The sequence below is a fragment of the Carassius auratus genome, chromosome 1 (genome assembly GCF_003368295.1).
Source record: "Carassius auratus strain Wakin chromosome 1, ASM336829v1, whole genome shotgun sequence".
NCBI lineage: Eukaryota > Metazoa > Chordata > Actinopteri > Cypriniformes > Cyprinidae > Carassius > Carassius auratus.
The window spans coordinates 23,613,461-23,637,041 of record NC_039243.1 but is presented as its reverse complement, the minus strand read 5'-3'; the positions used below and the strand labels follow the sequence as shown (position 1 = coordinate 23,637,041).

Genomic DNA, 23,581 nt, shown 5'->3' with positions numbered 1-23,581 from the left:
AAAAAAAAAAAAAAAAATCTAAATTCCCAAAGTGCAGAATGAACTGTTAATACTAGCTTTAATAGATGGTAATTATTTTACGTTTTCAGTGGAAAACCCACAGCCTCTAATAGTGTTAATAATCCTGCCAGTATAAGGGCAAATTTGCTGTTAGCATAGTTTGTGAAAGTCTCAATGACCTAAATCTGAAGTGTTTTTTTTTTTCTGTGGCACCAAACAGAATTCAAAAAAAAGTTTCAAACATTACCAGACTGCCACTTGTCAAACAAATGTGTAGCCCTGCCTTCAAACTCTAACGATTGGTTATCATAGTCCTGCAATTTATGTAAAGATCCCAAAAAAAAAAAAAAAAAAAAAAAACTAAAATGTATTTTTGCATTTTTTTTTAGATTTCATTTTAGTGCTGCCGATGGTGCAGAAATAACACTTTACCTTTAAGGAAAAATAGTGAAAGCTTTACATAACTTTAACATAAAATTGGATGGTGGTGAGAGTTTGCTCATTAAGAATTTTAATAAAAGTACAATAGTGTCTACATTTAACTGATGCAAAAGGTATGGCACTAACTCACAGAGTGGCTATAGAAGTTACAGTCTCATCATGGGGTGCTGATCTCTCTCTAAGAACTATAAAGTCATTCAGAGATGAAACCCTCCAGAGCCACTTCTACTGATGAGCGAGGGACTACGTTAGACCCTGAATAAAAGAGCTACACTCTTCCTCTATGAGCCTGTACAATGATAATCAAATAACACTCCTCAGCCCTCTTGACACAAACTGAAATTGGTTCCACTTGGACTGATTCTACTGCCTACAAGTAATGTGACGTCACCACTGCTTTCGGTTTCTGCATCCCATCAATCTGAAAACTCTGACAGGATACCTGACAGGAAATCCTCTCAAACATGCATGGAACACATGACAAAGTCCAGATCTACTACATACACAACTGTCGATGGGAAAAAGGTAACATATGCCAGAGATTAAGCGTTCTGTTAAACCTCCAAACACTTTTATGGTATTCCAATCATCTCACCATTTACATCATTATGGTTTTGTATACAAGGCAAAATTAAGAATTTAGGAACTTAAAGATGGAATCAAAAGCTGTAAAACATTCAGTAGGAAACTTAAGACTGTTGGCATTGTTTTGTTTTTTGTTTTTTAGGATTTAAAGGCATTAGCAAGAGTACTGCAACTATCATGGGAAAATGTGAGGCTTGGTTCCACACAAACCTCCTGTATCAGCATTCCAAGTGGTCAACACTGGAATTCATTAATGATACTCACGAGACTGTAATTACCACTTGAAATGGAATTCCCTTGCCTTGGCATATCCAAACACGCAAGCACATTTTTTCTCACAGCTGTGTTGGTTCTGGTGAAAGTCACTAGTAACAAAGGGTTTATATACCTGATCTAGAAAGTGTAGTGAAAAAGCCTTTAGCAAGGGCTAAAACTATATTTTTTCCCTTTCATCTCCATTATAAAATCAGTCCTCCAAGTCAATGTACAGGCTTTATATTCCACCAACTGACCACAACCCACTTCCACCATTTCTTTTAGTCTTTGCAAAAGACTGTTCTGGCACCTTATGGTTCACTTTACACCCTAATCTCGTCATCATCGTCGTCATCCATGTAGGAGAAGTCCCCGTCGTCTTGAACACGAGGTGAGCTGAACTTGATGTTGTTTGTGTTCCCCTCATACATCTGATTGTGGGATTTTTCATCCAGCACGGTGGACCCTGAACTGGAGAGGGAACAGCTGTCCAGGTTTTGATGGTTCCTGGTTTGGAGCTCTGGAGTGTAAGTGTCGGTGACTGGCCTTTGGCGTGGGGGCCGGATTGGAGGAAGAGAGTCCTCTTCTTCCACCTCGTTGGGTGGGCTTTGGGTTGGCGAGCTGAATCCCTCGCAACTCTTCCCCTCTTCATATCCCAGATCGTCATCGTCAAAGCCCTTCTTGTCCATCACACTCAAGATGTCACCAAGCATTGAGGGACCCAGATCAATGTTGAAGGACATAATGGACTCGGTACGTTTCATGCCTCCGGTATAAGGAACCGATGGACGCAAGTCAGTCAGCTCTCCAAAATTCCTCTCGTCCAGCTCTAAGTCTGATACAGGGGATGCCGTGGCTCCATTAAGTGGCTTTATTTCGTCATCTGGAAGTTTCTTTAAAGGACTTGAGGACACACTCTTGGGAAAGCGGATTCCAGTACTTAGTCCCGTGTCATCGTCATTCAAATATGGCAGTGAGATTGCATTTTTTACATAACTCGGCGAACCACCGGGGGGCGCCAGTTTGGATTTGTCAAGCTTGTCACGATTGGCCGACTGCGAACGCTTGCTGCTTCGGAATGTACGAGAAAGGAGGCTCTGTTTAGGTGAGCTCTGCTGTACCTCTGGCTCCTTTGGTGGCTCCCCTGAGCGGGTGCTAAGAAAGGAGGTGTCCCCGAATGCGTCACCTCCTCGACCCACGTGCATAGTGTGACGGAAGTCTCCCAAAGGTGCGCTGATCATCTCCGCAGTCAGGTCAGCACGAGAACGTCGCTTCGACTGGGAGGACGAGGACACGAGCTGCTTCAGAATTGGCATGATGACTACTCAAATAATGTCCACAGAAAAATAAAAATCATAAAAGTCTTTCTTTGACAAGAAATGAGTGACTCTTTCCTATGACGGTGTAGATCCAGGACAGTGGTCAGGATGAAAATTCTTCCAAGAATCCAGGACACGTGGCCATTTTTATCCTTAAAGCATAGTGTCCAGCCTTCAACATCTGCAATTTGACCTATGATAAAAGAGAAAAGACACAATAAATGTAATTTTATTAGAAGGCTAACATTTATTACTGAATGAGGAATTCTCTTTTGATTTTAGAGCTTAAATTGAACCGTCAACTGACGGACTATATTGCAAGTAGAAATTATTGGAATTATACATGATATTTGGAATTTTGAACTATGTGACATTACAATGACATCACATATTAAATGTATTTCCCATTTTGTTTTAAATGATTAATTATAAAGGAAAATTGGCTTTGCAAAAGAAAACGCAGGGAAGGGGTAATCATGAAGCATTTCACCAGTAAAGCCACTTTTATTATGTAACACCAGGAAGAAGAGGTGTAAGAGGTCGGAAAAGAAATTCCTATTCCATCCATGAGCCTTTTTATTGTTCTTGGAGGAAATGCGGTCGTGAAAGGGTGACACGTTGCACAAGCATTGATTTACAGAGCTCCTGTTTCTGAAGGATTTACTTTAGCATAGTGGTCACCCCACCATCGAAACTTTGAACACTTCCAGCTCAGCTTGCTATGAACTTGTGAACCTTCTGTTTACTCAATAGATAAAGCTGGAATTAAACCACACATTGCACAACAAATTCTAGGCCCTTAGTATTATTGACTTTTATTAACATGCTAGTATCAATACTGGCATAGGACATCAGTGCTCTGAAAAAAGATCCTGGAAAAGCACACAGAAGTCTCCTCTCTTCAACCTGTAAGTTAATACTGTTATACTTGTATAGAAAGTGCAATTATAATTTAGTAAAAGAAAAATTTTATTTTTTTTATTGGAGTCCTGCAAAAAATGAAGTTTGAATGAAAGTGGTCTTGTTTAAAAAAATAAAAAATAATAATAAGACAAAGATTGTAAAAAAAAAAAAATGAAAACAAACAAAAGGTTGTAATGCAGATTTCGGATAGTAATTTGGTCCAAGGTAAACATCCAAGTCACAAATCCCCTTACTTTCCAAATCCACATTCACTTTGTGATTACATAACCATAAGCTCAGAGGATCCTGGGAGTCCAGAGCTGCAAAAGAGTTGCATTTCTTCTTAAACTCAACTCCATCCAGTGCAGAATTCTATGTAGTATGTGCCAGGCTCTTATATCATGAGGAAATCTAGACCTTTACTCTTTGTTGTACTCCGCTGCAGCTGTCTGAGATTTTTCTTCCAGGTCTAGTTCTGACAATGTAGTATTCCTTTTCCCCAGACAACTTGCTTGCATTTTTTACCCTTATTTTTGAACACTCCTTCCTTTTCCTATGAAACTGGGTATAGGAATATAAGGATTTTAAAGATTCTAGTTCCACTTAACACTTTGGATAACATTCTTACTGCTTTTATTTTAGGAGGCTGGTGTCAAATGATGAGAACATTTCAAATTGTCAACATCTCTTGAAATCAACAACACAAAAACTCTGTTTCCCATAATTACTGGTTTGCATTTAGTGTTTAAAAGCTTCTTAAATCATTCGAACAGACAAAATTAAACAAAAGTATTAAGACAATGGCTAGACATTGTTTAAGGTGGTTCTTGCATTCTTCCACTTATAGAGGTTCCAAAAACTGTTAAAGAATCTTGATGAAAATCGCAATTTCTGGAACTTTTATTTAGACATTTTTTATAGGCTTTTCATTTTTAAAGGTAGGACAGTAGAGAGAGATGACAGGAAAGCACTGGGAGGAGAGAGGGAGTGGGATCGGCAAAGGACCTCGAGACAGGAATCAAACTCGGGTCGCCGCGAGCGCAGTTGCGCTTTATGTCGACACAATATGAGGCTATTAGCGCCAACAATTTCAAATAAGTAAAAATTTTATGTAATGACAATGACAAATGTAAATAAGTATAATGAGCAAAAAATGTATAAATAAATAATGTGAATATATACATCAAGCAAGAAGCAAATAATTAAAATAAGCAAATAAAGAACGGATACCATTCTGTTTAGCTTTAGAAAATATATTATATTTAAATTTACTGTTGTTTTATTATTATTATTTATCACTGTGTAGAGGGAATTTAAAAAAAAAATGGAAAGTGAAAAAAACTAAACAAAAGGTTATACGAGATAATTCAAATGCTCTTAATCATTGAGCTCTCTGAACTTTCTGATTCCCAGCTGGGCGCTGTGATTTATGGTTTAATAATCGGATTATCTGCTTCTTTACACAGAGGAGGCCTCTTAGCTTTCACTGACCACCAACAGCAAACACAAGACTTGAGACACACCAATCCCTCAAACAATCCAAGATCAAAGACACTGAGCTGTTCAACAAACATAATCCTAAAGAAGACTAGTCTGATCTGTCTAAAAACTATTATGGAAACATATTAAAACATTACTTGTTGCCGTCTAGACGGTTGTCCACAATTCTCAATGTTTTTAAACAGGACTTCATAGCCACCCCTGAGTTGTGTGCACGCCATTTGGATGAATGATATCCAGGCAACAATATTCCAAAGACACGTTACTCCAACCGAAACATTTGCATCTCTGACAACAAAAGCCCATTGAGGGACTGTAGCTGTGAGAGAACAGAAGAAGGTTTGATAGACAATAAGCTCTCCACTTAAGACAAAGAACTGGGCGTCCCTGCGGAGGATTCAGCTCTGCCCGCTGGCAGGCTGACCTCATTGTTGAATCACAGAATATCGCCCCGTTCCGAGGCGTTGTGTGTGTTTGCATGCATGCACAACTATGCAAAAAAGCTCCTAAATAGGCCCTAACAGATTTTGATCAAATAAATCAACAGAATGAAGAAAAAGCTTTCTTATAATAACCTCAGACCTAATTTTACTCATAAATTGAGAACCGCTAGGAAACTTCCCAAGAGAACCCATGCAGAATTAGCCTTCTCGATTGGCCTGAAAATGCAGATCATAAATCACAAGTGAACAGCTCTATTGCTCCAATGGTAAGAAAACCCCCAATTATGGACTGTATATAGGAGGCATGATTCATTGCAATACATTCAACTGGTTTGCTATATAAAAAAATAAAAAAATAAAAAGTTATAGAATTATGCAATTAATTATGTTCTACTAATTAAAGCAGTTATGATCCATAAAAAAAAACTACATTTAAAATGTAATTAGTAAAACATACCTTTCAAAACAAATATAAATCCAAAATCTAAAAACAGATGTTCCTTTGCTTAATAATTTTAATAAAATAATAGTAATAATCAAAATGAATCCATAAATCTATAATCTCCATATTATATGACTTAATGCAAATTAGAAGCTAAATGACTAAATAAATGTCTAAATAAATAAATACAAAGAGGAGTAACTAAAACAACAAAATTACATATTTTATAAGTTTTGATTAATAATAATTATAATAATAATAAATATAATTGTAATATTATTATACTATTATTTATAATTTGTATTATTTTATACAAATTCACTTTGTGTTGTCAAATGTCATGAATTGAAAAACCAGTCTTCACAAAAAATACTGAGAATCTTTGGTCCTGTTCATGCCCATTTCCAGCAATCACATCACATCTAAACGCTTCATTAACAGCTCCGCTCTGGGGATTTCAGAGCATGCCATTTGTGTTCAGCATCATTACACATCAGTACAAAAATCCTAACAGCTTCTGAAAGACACCACACCAGCTAAAGATCTCTCTCTCCCTCTGGACATGTGTGTACATAACGGAGCTCACTGGAGACCTACAAATTCACAGCTGCCCGGACCCTCAAGATCAAACTCAGTGAGGGTCTAAGCACACATCTGCAGGGCCTCGTTTCACAGGCTCCAAACCGGGATACCAGGAGACCCGTTTCAGTCTCGTCAACATTCCTAAGGATGAAGCACAAAACACTCTCACAAGAAAAAAAAATCTATTAGTCAGTCTCTTCTGGCCGGAGGCCCTTATGGCAGTGATGGTAGAAAAACAAGGGCTGGATTGTGGGTTAAAAATGGAGAAATATTTTGGGGGTTGAGTATGAATGTGGCCATCAAACCCACAGCTGTATTTATGTAATGCACTTTTATGCACAAAGAGAGATTAGGACCAAGGAAAATAAAGCAATCATGGTATAAATGATTCATATCTTTACTACAAGAATCATTCATCTTATGCTGTTAACTCATGATGTCACAATCTATTGCATAAACTGTAATCTCATGCAAAGCACAAGGAAGGAAGTCATTAGATGAGACGCTCTGCTGAATGAACCACCAGCTGTCACTTAATGTTACTGTACTTTTATTCATAGATCCGTTTTAATCTTTTAAGAGTGATCATTACTTATTAAATAGGATGCTACGGAGTTCTGGAAAACATCTTAATTATTCTTCCATCACAACAACAGCTCTCTGTTTTTACAGTACAAAACTCCTGAACCCACATTCTATATTTAAGCAAAAATTACTAAGACATTATACATTATATAAAAATATAGACACACTTTAGACATGACTTGATGACTAAATCACTGTAACCCTGTCAGTGATGTCTCTATTCACAATCTGGCATGACCTACAATTGTTTATTAAACATTAGCCTACATTTTACATGTGCTTTAGGCATGTGGCAATAATGTAAAAAGTATGCAAATGAGTAACAAAATAAGAAATTAAGTAAATAAAATACAAGGAATTAATTAAATAAATAAATAAATATATATATGTGATTAAATCTAAAATAATCACATTTTGGTACAAATATATATATATATATATATATATATATATATATATATATATATATATATATATAAACAGGCCTGTGATTATTTGAGATTTAGGACAGCAGGATTGAGGCACAGACACCATTTGATTAATGTCTGCACAACACATCAAATAATCTCTTTAAGGCTTAAACTCCCTTTAAGAGTATCGGCTCTTAAAACCCCTTAACTGTCACCCCATCCCGAATACGGGATGCCTACATCTACTTCAATATATTAAAATCAAATCTAATCTAATCTTGACAAACTATATATCCTTGGAAAGGTCTAAGACTCCCAAATATATATTTTACCAATGTTTTTTTTTTTTTTTTTTTTTTTAATGATGTAGGAAAAGTAATAGACTAATTTATGACAAGAGTGCAAAATATGGATCATAAAGAAAACAGACCACTGTATTCCATTACATCATAGTGGAGCAGTGTCCAAAAACAATATAGTACTATGTACATGCATGTGTGTGTGTGTAATTTTTCAATGAACCCATACATTTTTTCATCTATTAAACTCCTGAGGCTTTAACATGCCTTGTATTAAAAAAAATAAAATAAATTAAAAAGGACACTTTTCATTAAAATACATTTTTTATTAAATATTGCACTTCCTGTAGAAAATATAGTTTCTGATTTAAGGTTAAATGTATGCCTCTATGATTAGAGCACAGTGGTACTCAAAATAGCAAGGTAACACAAATATTAACATGAAAATGTCATTGAAACCAGGAACTGATTGAAATCATAAAAGATTTCAGATGTTATTATTGACTACAATTACAACCTGTTTTTCCAGTTAACCCCTCCACGGGCCTGAGGCCTGATAGACACAGATATAAAGTGTAAACAGATGGAAATACAGGAAAGATATGAAAACACCCACCAAATCAACCAATAGAATCTCCTTTCACACCCATAAAAATAAAAAATAAAAACATGAAATATCATGTATTTCACGGATATATCATGTATATCCCTTTGCTCTAACAATAGAGACACTTTTTGATACACAGTCAGCAAGCAAGTGAGAGCAGGATGAAGACCCTAACACTTCTAGCTAAGTGCTAATGTATAAAAAGCAAACATTTTGAATACTGTTCTGGTTACTCTGTGTCACACAATCACAATGAAGGTCAATTGGAACTTTCGAGGATCAAAAAAGATACACGAAGCAGCATTAAACTGTCTTTAATTCCAAGTCTTCAAAAAGTTTGGTTAACAAATTTAGAGAAGAAAATGGTGGATGTCTGGATATTTACACTATTTTATTACTATTACTATTTTATGGCTTCTGAAGGCAGTGGAAACATATCAATATGTCACAAAAGTTGAAGAGCACCAGTTCTCATCCACTTACATAATACTGAAAAGAATGATCAGGATATAAAAAAAAGTCACCTTCTGTGTTCAAAAGGAAGAAGGAAAGGTTAGAAGTGGCATGAGAGTGAATAAATGAGGACTGTATTTAAATGGTTTGGTTAAACTACAGTACCATTAACAGATTAGAACTCCAACAAGCTGAAGGACAAAGAAACGCTCACAAAACAACTCGGAGTTCAACCACAGTGCAGAGTAATACTATCAGCCTCCCAGTCTAGTTTCTGAAAGTTTTCTCTTGGCTTGGGCAAGGCAGGATATTATGCATTAGCTTATTCGGCATTCAGCAGCCAGCGGGGTAAACAGATATACTGTGTGTGTGTGTGTGTGTGTTTGTGCTTTGAGTTTCTCTGCCAAACATGCTGAAACTAACCACAAGGATTACACACTAGACGGCAGAAAACACTAAAAACCTGTGTTTAAACCAGCGAGGCCTCATATGCCACACACAAACACACCTTAAATTATTTTAACCGTTTAGTCTGACTTAACATTGAACAATATTCCTCTATAAGCTTTATGTTTTCCTCAAAGCAACTATTACAAAGCTCACATTTTACTTTGTCAGTCACTTTTCTGCAAGGTGAAGGTCGCAGCTCTGTAATCATGGACAGAACCTGCCCTACAAATCAAGTAGATGATTAACTTTCCAGATCCTTTCAACTCCACATTCCTGATTTCTTCAGATTCAGATCCAGCCAACAATCCTCTCACAGCTGTGCGATTCTGCATATACAAACAGAAAACGTCAAACCCAGGCTCAGAAGAGAGCGAATGAGAACTTATTTTGAAAATACAAACAACAAAATCTGGTTTGAACCACTAAGTCTGCTCAGAATTTAGGCCCATAACCCTTTCCAAACGGCACAGACAAGAATGAGATGGGTGTTGCAGGCAGTCTTGGGCCCGAGCATCTGGGACCAAAGCATGAGAGTGTTGAATAAAAGCAGACACACATCGTCTGGTGCCATCTTGGCAGAGACGATACATGATGGTGCGCCAGCAGGCTGGCCACAGTCCTCGTAGAGCATTTCCATCCAACATCTCATTAAACAGAGAAAATTAGGTCAATGTTACGTGTCTCTGAACAATTCTGATGGAGAGAGTGGGTAAGTTCTTAATCTAACCAACTGTGTGGTAATTATGTCACATGACCACTTTAGAAAAAACATTCTCTTACTCTTATCAAAATGAATTTAATTAATAAAAAGAATACAAATTCTATAAAAAAAATATATATATATATATATATATATATATATATATATATATATTTATTACTGAGCCCCTAAAGTGACCTTTGCAAAAAAATAAAATAAATAGAATTTCGCGTTCGCACGAGAAACTATGGCGTGCGCACGAGAAACTATGACGTGCGCACGAGAAACTATTGCGTGCGCACGAGAAACTATTGCGTGAGCACGAGAAACTATTGCGTGCGCACGAGAAACTATGACGTGCGCACGAAAAACTATTGCGACCTCACGAGAGTTTCTCGTGCTCACGCTATAGTTTCTGCATGTTTACGCGTTACAGTTTCCGGTTCACTCTCTGCCATCACTCTCTGGAAGCAAAAGCATGGATGCGCACAAATTAATTGAGATTTATTTTAAACTTGGCCTTCAGTACAGATAAATTGTTTCTGTTCTTGCATTTCGACACAGATATGTAATCACTGAGCGACATCTAAAACGCATTTTGAGGTCTAGACGCCCGTTTCGACGAAAAGACTATTCAAGCTTCGAAGACGCTATCGCATTTATTCAGCATCAACTCCAAACATCAGGCCAGCTCCACGGATACAGGTGGATGCATGCAAAATGTAACGAAAACGGACTGCATGTTACAAAAAAAGAACATGTTCGCTTCATTTTGAGCTTGTTTGATCCTGCTGGAGTAGAATTTAGGAAAGCCCGACGTCTCCATCGGCATAACTATTTCGCAAATGGACCGAATTACATCTGCCATTTTGATTCTTACGATAAACTAAAGCCATATGGTATTTGTATTAACGGCTGTACACACACACACACACACACACACACACACACACACACACACACACACACACACACACACACACACACACACACACACACACACACACACACACACACACACACACGGAGCAGTGGGCAGCCATTTATGCCGCAGCGCCCACAGTTGGGGGTTCAATGCCTTGCTCAAGGGCACCTAAGTCATGGTATTGAAGGTGGAGAGAGAGCTGTTCATGCACTACCCCCACCCACAATTCCGTCCGGCCCGAGACTAGAACTCACAACCCTTCGATTGGGAGTCCAACCCTCTAACCATTAGGCCACGACTTCCCCGTTCACAACCAGCAGTGACCGGAAGGTCGTCAGAGAATACTACGTGGAAACAGTGGAGAGTTCAGGTGGCTGTCCTCGGATCATGAGAGGTGACTGTGGAACAGAGAACGGGCACGTGATAGACTTCCAGCGTTTGCTCAGACGCAACATTCTGCCGGACTCCAACATTGACAGCTACAAGGAAGGTGCAAGCACAGTCAATCAGCGAATAGAGAGTTGGTGGGGATTCCTCAGGAAAGAATGCATGGAATTTTTCATCTCTTTGTTCACTGACCAGAAGGACAAAAATAAATAAATTTGGATAAAAATCTCATCCGTTGCTGTTTCTTGGGAATTATCCAGGTGAGTTTTGTCTTAAAAGTTAACGATGTAGGCCTAGTGCACACTACACAGCATAATTTACCTATAAAGCATTGCTTTGGAGCTCATTTACCAAAAGTATCACAAATCCATGTTATCATCCATAACTTGCAATTTATTCGTTTTATTTTAGAGTTTTTATTGAATTAATGTAACAATTCTTAGTTTATTGAAGTAAAAACAAACCTTTTAAGTAAATAATTGTGTAATAAAAATTCACATAAAAAAAGCCTAATGCCTATTTGTGAAAATTTCATAATCTGCATCATCAAAAGTGTATATTGTTTTATACAGTTGATAATTTACTGTGTGGGGTCAAACTAACCTCCCCAAGTGCATGAGTGTGACTTGCATGAACTATCCCTTTAATTCCTAAACTGAAAATTCTCTCATCCTTTACTCACCCTTATGTTGTTCCAAACCTGGATGAGCTCCTTACCTTCATGCTGATAAGGGAACAGCTGATGGTAGACACCGACTTCCATAATAAGAAAAACTACTTGGTTACCAGCATTCTTCACAATATCTTATTTTGTGTTCAACAGAAGAAAGGAACTCATTCAGGTTTGGAACAACATGTTTTGGATGATCTATCCCCTATATTCTAAGTCAGTCATGGAATTGTGGGGTTATAATTATAAATGTATGCTGTTTTGGGTGTACTTTTTTCTCAACACCATTTGCTTACAAAATATTACATTTATATTAAAAAGTGTTTCTCGCGCGCACGCCATAGTTTCTCGCGCGCACTAGGCTTGGGCGGTAATACGGTAATATGGTATACCGCGGGATCTAAAAATAGCAACGGTATCAGTTCCAATACCGTCATACCGTTAATAAAAAAAAACAAAAAAAAAAAACAATGCACTTATATAGGAGACAAGGATTAAATATTGAATATAATTTATTTAATGCCTAAAAATGTGTATGCGTGGTTGTCATCGCGTGACAACGAGACGAGGAGAAAGAGAGAGGAGGGGAAAAGATGGCGAGTTGCGCACCGAGTGACCTGGTCTCAAAAAAAAAAGAACATAAATTCTGCAGTTTGCCAGTATTTCGGGTTTCGACCGAACGAGAAGGGAGAGGTGGTAAATAAGGACGAGGCTATTTGCAAATTGTGCCCTCACGAAAAAAGATGACTATGGGAATATGCTGCAAAAAAAAAAAAAAAAAAGCCGATGCAATGGCAGGTCCTGTCGGCATCGGCAACGACCGAGTCGGAGCTGAAATAACAGCCTACTGTTTAGAGCCAGTTACTCAAGGAGACGAGGACCCACTTCATTCATGGAAAAATGCTGACTGGTGTTTTCCCCAGATGTCGCGAGTGGCACGAATGTACCTGTGCGTCTGTGCAACAAGCACACCAGCGAAGCAGGTTTTCAGCACCGCAGGTAAAGTTGTCGGTTCACAACGTGCCCTAGAGAAAAATCTTGACTAGATTGTATGCCACTTGCCATTCGTTCCTATTGGCACTGTTTATTTTTTATTTATTTAATGGATTCGGGTATTTTTATTTGGTTTTCATTAAAAACTATTTTGGAAAGAAGACTGGAAAGAAGTTGTTTTTATTTAAACATATTGCTTTTCAATAATTTGTTATTATATATATATATATATATATATATATATATATATATATATATATATATATATATATATATTTTTTTTTTTTTTTTAACTCAACTCTGGTTGAGTGTTGTGGGTCTATTCGCTTTTTTTTTATAAGCTGCTCTTTGTTATTAAAAGTTGTTCGTGCAGTGTGATTTTTATGGATGGGCGTTTTTCCGCAAATATCACATTCGAATAATTTTGAGCTCACAAAAAACGAATATTCGAATATTCGTTTATTTAAATTCAGTTTAATGAGACAGACGTTATTTTTCAGCAACATTTATTGTTTCTGTCATTTTGGAACAAGCTTACACACAATAAGCTTGAACATTACACATCGTGTTTTGTAGCTGAAAAACTTTACCAACGCAAACAAACAAAAGTAGCCTACAGATTAAAAAATAAAATAAAAATAAATAAAAAATGAACAAAAAAAAAACCGTAAAGCAGCCTGCAGCAATTATGCCATTGTACAGAATGTAGCTTACACTTAACTTTGAAACTGTATGCAAATCTTTTTTGCTTTTTTTTCTATTGTTTTACATGTTCTTGTTAAGAAACACGGGCATGTAAACATGATCGGGGGAAAGTCGGCTCCTTAGTCTGTTAACAATAAGGCCGGCTGCGGAGAAAACGCGCTCTGACGGCACAGACGTTGGCGGGACTCACAAATAACGGTGTGCTAAGAGACTAAGTTTTGTGAAGCGCTTCGTGTTTTCGTTTCACCACTGAATGGGATCCTCATCTGGTGGAATACATGGCTCCAGCAAGAACTGTTCCCACTCGTCTCGGCTGGACTCTCTGTAATCATCGCTGAAGAACTGGAGAAGAAGAAGGATCTTTTCCGACGAGTGGGCATTGCATCCTCTTCATCGTTGGTGACGCACCACTCGTCTCGCATCAAGGAAAATGTTCTGATAATGTTCAAAAAAGTTTTTTTTCTTACTTCTCTCATGTTTTCATCGAGAAACCTGAGATCTTTGGGCCGAGGGTCTAGGGCAGATGCGAGAAGAGGAGTTTTCACTGCATTCTCCAAGTTAGCGGTGTTTATTCGTTGCTTGAGAGACGCCGGAACACTGTTCTTGAATGTCACTGTTCTCCACGGCATATTTGAAGATGTATGAAAGCAAAAAATAATTAATGAATGAATAAGAACTGCGGTCTTCTACAGTACTTCAAATATGCCGTGGAGAATCACAGAAAGTGACCGAATTAGGTTTTATTGTGGACCTTTTTCCCTTTTTTCTTTTCTTTGTGGCAAGCAAAATTATGTCGAAATTCGAATATCATATTTATTTATCGAATAATTAGAGCCAAACGAATATTATAATATAATATCTGTGCACAACCCTAGTGATTTTATTTATTTGTGTGCGCAAAAACTGTTCTGTATGTTTATGTTAATTTAATTATGTTTATTGCTATTTGTTGCTAATAAAAGTTGTTAATATTGTTGTGCATGTCATTTTGTTATTGTTTCAGTATTAGTGTTTGGTATTCAGTTTCTGAATGGTTTAGGCACAAGCCAACAGTTTGGTGATGCTGTCTCAGCCTTACGTCATATTTTTTTAATTATTCACGGTAATACCGTATACCGAGGTAAAATAGGGAGGAGGTTTGACGGTATCAAAATTTGGATACCGCCCAAGCCTAGCGCGCACGCGAATGTTTCTAGCGCGCACGACATAGTTTCTCGTGCGAACGCGAAAGTCTGTGTTTTAATTTTTTTGCAAAGGTCCCTTTAGGGGCTCCGTAATATATATATATATATATATATATTTTTTTTTATTTATTTATTTTTTTTTTACTAAATATTGTAATTAATTGTTATGTAAAAAAGTGGCACATCTTACCCCATTCTCCCCATCTGTGGCCCATTGTGTTCCTCCACCCTGCTCAGTTTTCCACACAGCTACAATTTATGAAGCCCTTTGCTCAAATCAAACAGGTTTAAAGAGGACATTTCTCAGCTGACCTTCTCAAACGGCTTCAAACTGTGAAATGCAGACTTTAGACAACTTCTGGTCATTCGTCTTTTCTGTCTGGGTTCAGAAGTTTAACCAGTTTAGACTAGATGAAGTACTGCTGACATCTGAAAACAGGTTTTCACCAATCGTGCAATTTCTGTGGGTTTCTCTACATGATGTGTGTGCCAATAAACGTGTGTACAGCATGATTCATTGATGAAGGATGCTCAGGGTGTTTGTGTTATACATTACAGACATTATAAAGCCTGTCTTTCAAAACTATTTTCTTCACTGGAAAACAAGACAAGACGACACCATGAAAAGAAATGTCTATAATTTACAACATTCTGTTTCATCATCAACATCAAAACAATACAAGAAGACCTCAAGAAATGCACACCATTTAATTAGTATTGACTGACACTGTTCACATCCTAAACTGAGAAAGATCGTCTCAAAGACGAAACCTGGTGATACATCTACAGAGAAACCACTGAATACTCGCGTATAGTTTTCAGTTGAAACAATTCAGTCTGAATGGCCTAAACATACAATCTCAAAGCCCACGACAAGACTTCCCATTCCTTAGCACCTGAAACACACATAAACTTACTGAGAACATCACACATATACAACATCGCTGCTGTGTGAGTTTTACACACACACACACACACACAAGGAGTAATTGTTTTCCTTTAAAGCATACATAATACAGCATATCTCTCAAGTCATTGTGCTGAACTTAAATGAGAGCTGGTGTTTAGTTTAATATTTTTATTAGAGTCTTAAATAGATGAATAGTTATTCGTCTGGTGTGCATTCATGTCAAAATTACTATATTAGTGATCTATATGCATCCATATGCAGCTCAGTTGCCAGAAAAATATTTAATCTCCACATTTATTCTTTTCTATATTCTTTACCAAAACAAAACCCTTAAAAAGGAAAACCGCTTAATAAAGGCATGGCAATAAAAAAAATATGTATAATAACCACCTTAAACATTTAAAACAAATTATTAAAAGACTGAAAAAGACTAAGTTTTACTAGTCAGAAACTCATAATTATAGTAATTATTTCTACAAAGCATTAGACAATAGCAACTGTCCTGCAATGACGAAATACCAATTAACTATTGTTAACATACAGCTGTCAGTGCAGTTCAGCTCCTTAAGGTCTAAAAAGCCCTTAAACCAGATGTTCCAGCTCACAAGAGAAGAAAATCCATAAATCTGAGCGTTCAGTGACTAGGAACTATTTCTCAAAGCAGGATCAAATGCTCAGTCACTATCACAAACATTTACTTTGGCTGCCAAGAAAACAATGATGATGAAAAAGGTATACATATTAACACAACACAACACAACACAATACAATTTTGGGGGGGAAGTCATGGCCTAGTGGTTAGAGGGTTTGACTCCTAACCCTAGGGTTGTGGGTTCGAATCTCGGGCCGGGAATGCCACGACTGCGGTGCCCTTGAGCAAGGCATCGAATCCCCAACTGCTCCCTGGGTGCTGCAGTATAAATGGCTGCCCACTATTCCGGGTGTGTGTTCCCAGTGTGTGTGTGTTCACTGCTCTGTGTGTGTGCACTTTGGATGGGTTAAATGCACAAATTCTGAGTATGGGTCACCATACTTGGCTGAATGTCACATCACTTTTGGTGTTTAGAATGATAGTACAGGCAGTGTCTTTTGTAAATGTAGTTTCAGTAGCATCAACATGACATTATTTTCCAAACTAGCAATCGTGTTAAATGCTGCCTAAATCACTTAATCTGAAATCAACAACACTTAAAGACCATGACTGATTCCTGTCGTTTAAAAATAGGAAACATGTCTGAACCAATCAATACAACACTCTACCTTCAACACACATGCTGACCTACAGTCTGAGTTTACTGAAGCATATACAAGTGATCCTCCACAGGACAAGGCCTCTGGAAACGCCCAACTGTCTGCCCTCAGAGACACTGAAACTGTGGAAGTAAAGTCCCAGCGATCACAATAGACTTAAATAAACAGGCCACAGAAATAGAGCGTAACGAAGAAACAATCTGATGTTTGAGCCAATCCATTTACACAAACAAAAGGAGTAGAAATGTATCTAATATGGCCATAGCTACAAAATAAACCTCAAATGATATTCTCTTTGAAACTGTAAAAGTTTGCTCATTTTGTGAAAGCCTGCCAACATCTCAAACTAATGCGATAAAATAATAATAAAACAAAACAAAGGTTTCATTATGACCCTGTATGAACAAGCAGTTTGAAAAAGAAACAATACACACATAATTAAATACAACAAACAAAATAAAGTCACCGCTTAATTTCTATGGCAAGTTTAACTAGAAGGTTGGACGGAGCTTAGTGAAAGGTCAGTTGATGGTCTATTTTGAAAGAAACACAACTGCTAAATTGCTAGTAAGCTATGGAAAATAAACATTCTGGAGACCACACATGATTATTCCACATATGCATGGGTCACAATTGTGGGTTATTTTGTGCATAATGACACAGAGTGACAGAGGGCATATGTTATGGATCTAGATGGATATTGGATTACTCAAGTGAAGCCAAGAGCATATGGAATGGGAATGGACACTAAATGAGAAAAAACAATTCCTCATTTTCCCTTTTCACCAGCCACAAGCTTGAGGGAGACCACCTGTTGCTCTATTCAAGAGAAAGAAGGAAACTGAAAATGAGTGATGGAGAGAGATATGAGCAATGGAGAAAGAAAGCATCAGAGAATGAATAGCATAGAGACAGTCAGAAACATAAGGAATGGTTGTTCCTTTCTCACTGTGTTGAAAACAATAACCACAAGAAAGTGTCCACAAAAAATGGCATTGGAAATTATGGTGATAATCATCATTGGATCTGGTGTTATTTAGTTCAGGATATACACAAGCATTACTATTGACCAACACTGATAAACTATCAGGAAATATTGGAGGTCAATAAATGCGATTAACACTCTAATGGTATCATTACCAGGTTAAATCACACAGAAAATGGCTACTAAATTACAAGGCAATCTGTGTAAAATGTGGCCTAACTAGTTTTTGGGCTTACCCAACTATAAGAAATAATGTGCTTAGAGGTTTGCACTTAAAGAGAAACAACAGGGCGTTATGCCAATACCGATACCGTCACTCCAAAAATGTTCAGCTAAACCTTTAGAAAAATTACCTGGCTTCAGCTCAAAGGAGTATCTTTTAGCTGCAACACAATTAAACCAGTTTTAAACCTTTCAACACTATCAAAAAAAAAAAAAAAAAAAAAAAAAAAAAATCCCCACAGTGATTATGATTTTTGAGATGATTTTTGTCATCTCAAAAATGAGGGTGGCTGAAATCAGGTAAACAAAGAATCTCAGTCTGAAACTTGACAGTCCTCGTCTTTACCAAAGGTTATTTAAGCACATGGGTTACTTCAGGCTGGTGTATGTGACTAGTTCCTTATCAGTGTTCATCAACATGAGTTCACCACATAGGAAATGATTAGTCCACCAATCATTTTTGCTATAATAATATCAACGGTTATTTTACATTATTTCTAATGCCTTTTGTAAAGTTACCAAAGTCTCACATGTCAAGTCCAGTCCACTATACATTACAACTTATTCTGTTCAAGAACTGGAAAAGACCGTCATTTAAAGTGACCAACCACAGTTCTTTTTGGTTTTATGAGATGTTTAGATGCAAGTTTATCTAAAACATGTGGTCAATTGAACAAAACAAATTACTAGGAAATCAGATTGCAGCTGCAACACAAGCACCCCCACCCCACCACCGCTGTTTTGGTCAGTGAATGAGCTGTGGGTGGTCTGTGAGTGTGCCATCTAAAGCTATAATGTCTACACGATCTCTGTCAACTTTTAACCACTGGTCGAGATTTTATTCAAAATGTTTCCAGGAATGCATACATTATAGCTTACTTAGTTGTGAAAACACATCTGCAGCAAAGATTAATATCACTTCAGTTAATAAAGACTGCAAGCTACACTATAGTTAACAGAAAGTTAAACAAGGTCGTATGACAGAGTACCAGAACTAGACGCTACAGGGCTTTGGTCTTCTTGGAATCAGGAGAATTGGCTCAGGGAAATACGCTTCTGTGCCTCTAGTGTGTCAGATTCCTGAGGCCTCAGCTGGGCTTGATGCAAAGAGCTCGGGTTGTCTTATTCAAGTTCACGAGGAGAGAGGACAGTGCAGAAATATTGACTCTTGGCAAGAGCTGTGGTTAAAATAGTTTTACTCTCGCTTGAGTTCTGATAAGAAGGCAATACAGTTCTCCCCAGTTCAAAGTCTTCTAAATAAAAGCTAACAATATCTCAGCCATTTCCTGTCATTGTATAATAAACAGCGTGCTGTGCTGCTCGAAAGTGATTTTGCATCACAATAATATTAAACCTAATATAAAAACAAAGCCTAATCATAATTAAATTAAATTGATAAGAAAATGATACTATAATATTTTATTCAGCAAGAATGCGTTATATTGATCAAAAGATATTAAAGACATTTATAATGTTACAAATAATTTCACTTTCAAATAAATGCTGTTCTTTTGAACTTTCTATTAATTACTGATCATGGTTCATGTTACACTGGAGTAACAGCTGCTGAAAATCCAGTTTTGCATCACAGGAATAAATTATATTTTCAAATATATTAAAATAAAAAAGTAATTTTAAACAGAGGCAATATTTTACAATTTTAATGAATTTTAATTCAATACATGCAGCCCTGGTGAGCATAAGAGGAATTTTTTAAAATATTACATATCCCAAACTTTTGAACGATAGTTCAACGATGGTTTGAAAGGATAACCAGTATTATAAGACCAGTACCGATATTATACATTTTATTCTTACAGCCTATAGCTTTGGCCTAACATGTTTTTACTTCAGTGATAAAGTTATGCCAAACATCTATGACACAGACTGGATGGGTGGGTGTTGAAGTGTAGTTATCTACAAAAGGCCAGGAACACCCATGATTAACTAACCACCATAACGGAAAATGTATACATGAACCTGTGGGCTAAATTTAGGAAGATTAAGCTTTCGAAGCCCGCCTGGTTGAATGCAGACATCCGACCTCCTGTATAGAGTGTGTCGACAGCTGGGCTGATTACATCACACGGGGCATGAGGCTGTCTGACAGCACAACTGACTCATGTTGCTGAGTCACAAGAGAGTCACAGTGATGTCCGTACACTGAGAATCATTCATACTATCAGTGCGAGTCTCTAACACACACACACACACACACACACCTCATAGTGCTGCAGATAAATCACATCAGCAGTGGACGGGAAGGCAGCCAGCAGAAAATCCATACACACTTACTCACTAGAGCTGTACACACACACAAACATCGGGGCAAGATGCTGCTGATGCATTTCATGAAATCAAAAATCAATGTATACTTAAATACTTTTTTTTTTTTTTTTTTGGATAGTTTTAAAGCTTAACAGCTAGGGTGCTTGTTTGAAAAATAAATAAAATACAGCATAGGGGTATGGTGATATGGTTTAGGGCAATAATCAAATCTCTGCAATTTAATTTATTAAATGCATCTGCTTATTGTTTCAGAGTGAAACATGTCACTGTGCTCCTTCATAAGATGAATCCATGATCCAGTGTCTAAGAAATGAAGTATTGTCATTTTTTAGCTGTATTGTAAGATAAGTTAGTATCATTTACAACTATTTATTTTGAAATATTACAATCAAAATATTCTTAATTCATTTAATAAAAATGACCACTACCAAAACTATCATTATTTTATAGCCATATTGAAATATAGCCATAATTTATAGTCAGTTTATGCCCTACAAACAGAAACTTCAAATCTGCAGCTTTTTAAATAGTGCTTTAAAACACAATTGCAATTTTTATCAGAAAAAGTGACGTGACGTGACATAGTATTGGTCACCATGCATTCCTCTAACAATTCGTGCTCTGCATTTAACCCATCCAAAGTGCACACACACACACACACACACACCGTGAACACACTCCCGGAGCAGTGGGCAGCCATTTTTTATGCTGCAGCTATAAATAAAAATGAATTAGTTAAATAATATTACAATTAGCCTTTTCCCCAAATTTGTGCCGCCCTATTTAATTCACATATTGGAATAACATCAGATGACTAAAAAAGTTTTTCATTTTGGGGTAAACACACTTTTACTCTTTATCACAGTATCTGTGTAAAGTGCTGAAAAATAAATTAAACCTCCTTTTAAAAGTGACAGAAAAGAGGGACTGGGGCTGCAAAGTGAGGGGGGCAGAGAATTAGGAGGACAGAGAAAATAAGGGGGAAAAAAAACACACTGCATTTATCCATTCATCTAGCAGGCTGGTCTTAAAACACACACACACACACACACACACACACACATTACAACCTTGGCCTACATCTCACATGCGACAATTTAGAGCAGAAAAGTCTCCTGCCTGCTCTAAGTGGAATGTTCAAATGAGCTCAGGATATTAACCAGGCAGCTCTGACTCCAGGTTTAAAGCATATCACTTTGTCTCTCCGGGCAGATACTGACCTTAGAGTTCTGGCAGAAGGATTTATCTGAGACACTAATGCACCTTTCCACAAATATTGATACCAACAATGACAAAAATGTCAAAGGTTAAGGGTCAAATCTCTGCACCACACAACAAGTTTTGGTGTTACTTATCTGCTCAGATGAATTGAGAGGTTTAGATGAAAAAAAAAAAAAAATCTAACATTTTCGTCTTTGAGCAACAGATTACATTCATACTTGTATACAAAAAAAAAAAAAAAAAGTCAACCCAGGATACCCAAAAGTATTGTGCTGTTGAGTCAACCCATTATGGTCAATCATTTTCACTCTGAACCTTTTACAATACCAAAGTGCTTGCCAGTTTTGTGCCAACAACAGTTTTGGCCGTTTGTGTAACGAACTGTGAAAATGCAGCTGTCTGACCAATATGTATTATGCAAGAAATGTGACCAATAGTTTCTGGACAAAGTATGGGAAATGCATCTGGAAATTCACAAGAGGTTTTTGGAAGACTTCACTGGATTCCTGTTTTATTGCAACCTGGATTTGTCAATCCTCTAAGCAGATACATAACACTTTGTTTGAAGTGCAACAATTCTTCCAATTTTTTTTTTTTTTTCAATTGACGCAAGTAGCAAGCTAACAGCCTAACATAAGCTCCAAGCTCCAACCTGGCATTTAACACCACTATATGAATGACTCAAAATCACCAGCTCCTCATATCCCGTGTTTGCAATCCCAAGATTCTGCATGTAAAAGACCCCCATTAGCAATCACTGCTAACTCATTTTCACACTTGTGTTTATTGGTAGCATACAAAACTTCCAATCTGAAAGGTGAAATGCAAATACCGGTAAGTTTGGTTGGCTGGAAACCAAAATAACTGTAATTAACTGATTTAATAGGAACAATGAAAAACTTGCATATATGAAGTATAAAATAAGTCAAAAGGTCAGTGTACCACAAATAGCTGATAAAAATAATAAAATAATTAATACACACACACACAATATATATATATATATATATATATATATATATATATATATATATATATATATATTTAGAAATACACTTCTAACAATGTATATATGCAGTTAATTATTTAATGCATAAACTGAATAAATAGAATCATCACACAGCAAACACACAGTAGAGGAATGTCTGAGCGCTGACGCATTAAAATAGAGAAACTCTTTGGGACCACCTAGAGTTGTGAAACAAATTTAAAATTCAAATGAATGAGATACTTGTCTGACTGGCCATTGATTTAAACTGCAGGAGAAGAAAGGTCTGTATGAAAACTCTTATCATAAGACTCTTGAAGAGAAAATGCTTCATTGCAACTCCAGTTCTGATGGGACCTTCTGGAATAAGCACAAAGAAATAATTTATGTAAAGTGTAAAGTCTTACCACAGTTTGCTCCGTAGTATTGGATACCAGAAGCCTCAAAGCCAAGGTGAGCTTCTCATCCAACAACAATAGTCCAAGTTCAATGGAATCACATTTCAAACAAACGAGAGGCTCAGCTTGACAAATGTGGCAATATCCTATAAACTTTAACAGCTTTATGTTGCAATCACACGATTATAGATAATCAAAAGTAGTTAAACAGGACAACCAACGCGGAATCCTTACGAACTCGTTTTCACGTACTGACTGTTCTAAGCGCGATGGCGCATTAATTCAGCTCGAGCGTCCAGAATGTCCTCTGACCGTGTGTTGCGAGCCCCGCCCATAACCCCGCCCCCGCGGGAATGCATCGGGGACAGCGCCCCGCCTCCTTGCATCAGGATGAGAGATTGTGCTCCGCCCATTTCCAACGTAAACTCAGTCTCCAATTGTCCCTTAAAGGACCAGTATGAAATTGACATTACATTATA

The 23,581-nt window shown here is 37.1% G+C and overlaps 1 protein-coding gene across 1 annotated transcript; it reads right to left on the bottom strand.

The window, feature by feature from the left end:
* Nucleotides 1-238: 238 nt before the first annotated feature.
* Nucleotides 239-23,378, bottom strand: LOC113104414 (cdc42 effector protein 4-like). The gene is made up of 2 exons (XM_026266095.1): nucleotides 23,112-23,378; nucleotides 239-2,793 (listed from the first exon to the last, which is right to left on the bottom strand). Exon 2 carries the CDS (start codon nucleotides 2,595-2,597, stop codon nucleotides 1,605-1,607), a length of 993 nt encoding a protein of 330 aa, XP_026121880.1. The 5' UTR covers nucleotides 2,598-2,793; nucleotides 23,112-23,378; the 3' UTR covers nucleotides 239-1,604.
* Nucleotides 23,379-23,581: the final 203 nt, after the last annotated feature.

Excerpts from the sequence above, each read along its gene's own strand:
- LOC113104414 (XM_026266095.1), bottom strand. The coding sequence starts at position 2,597 with ATGCCAATTCTGAAGCAGCTCGTGTCCTCGTCCTCCCAGTCGAAGCGA.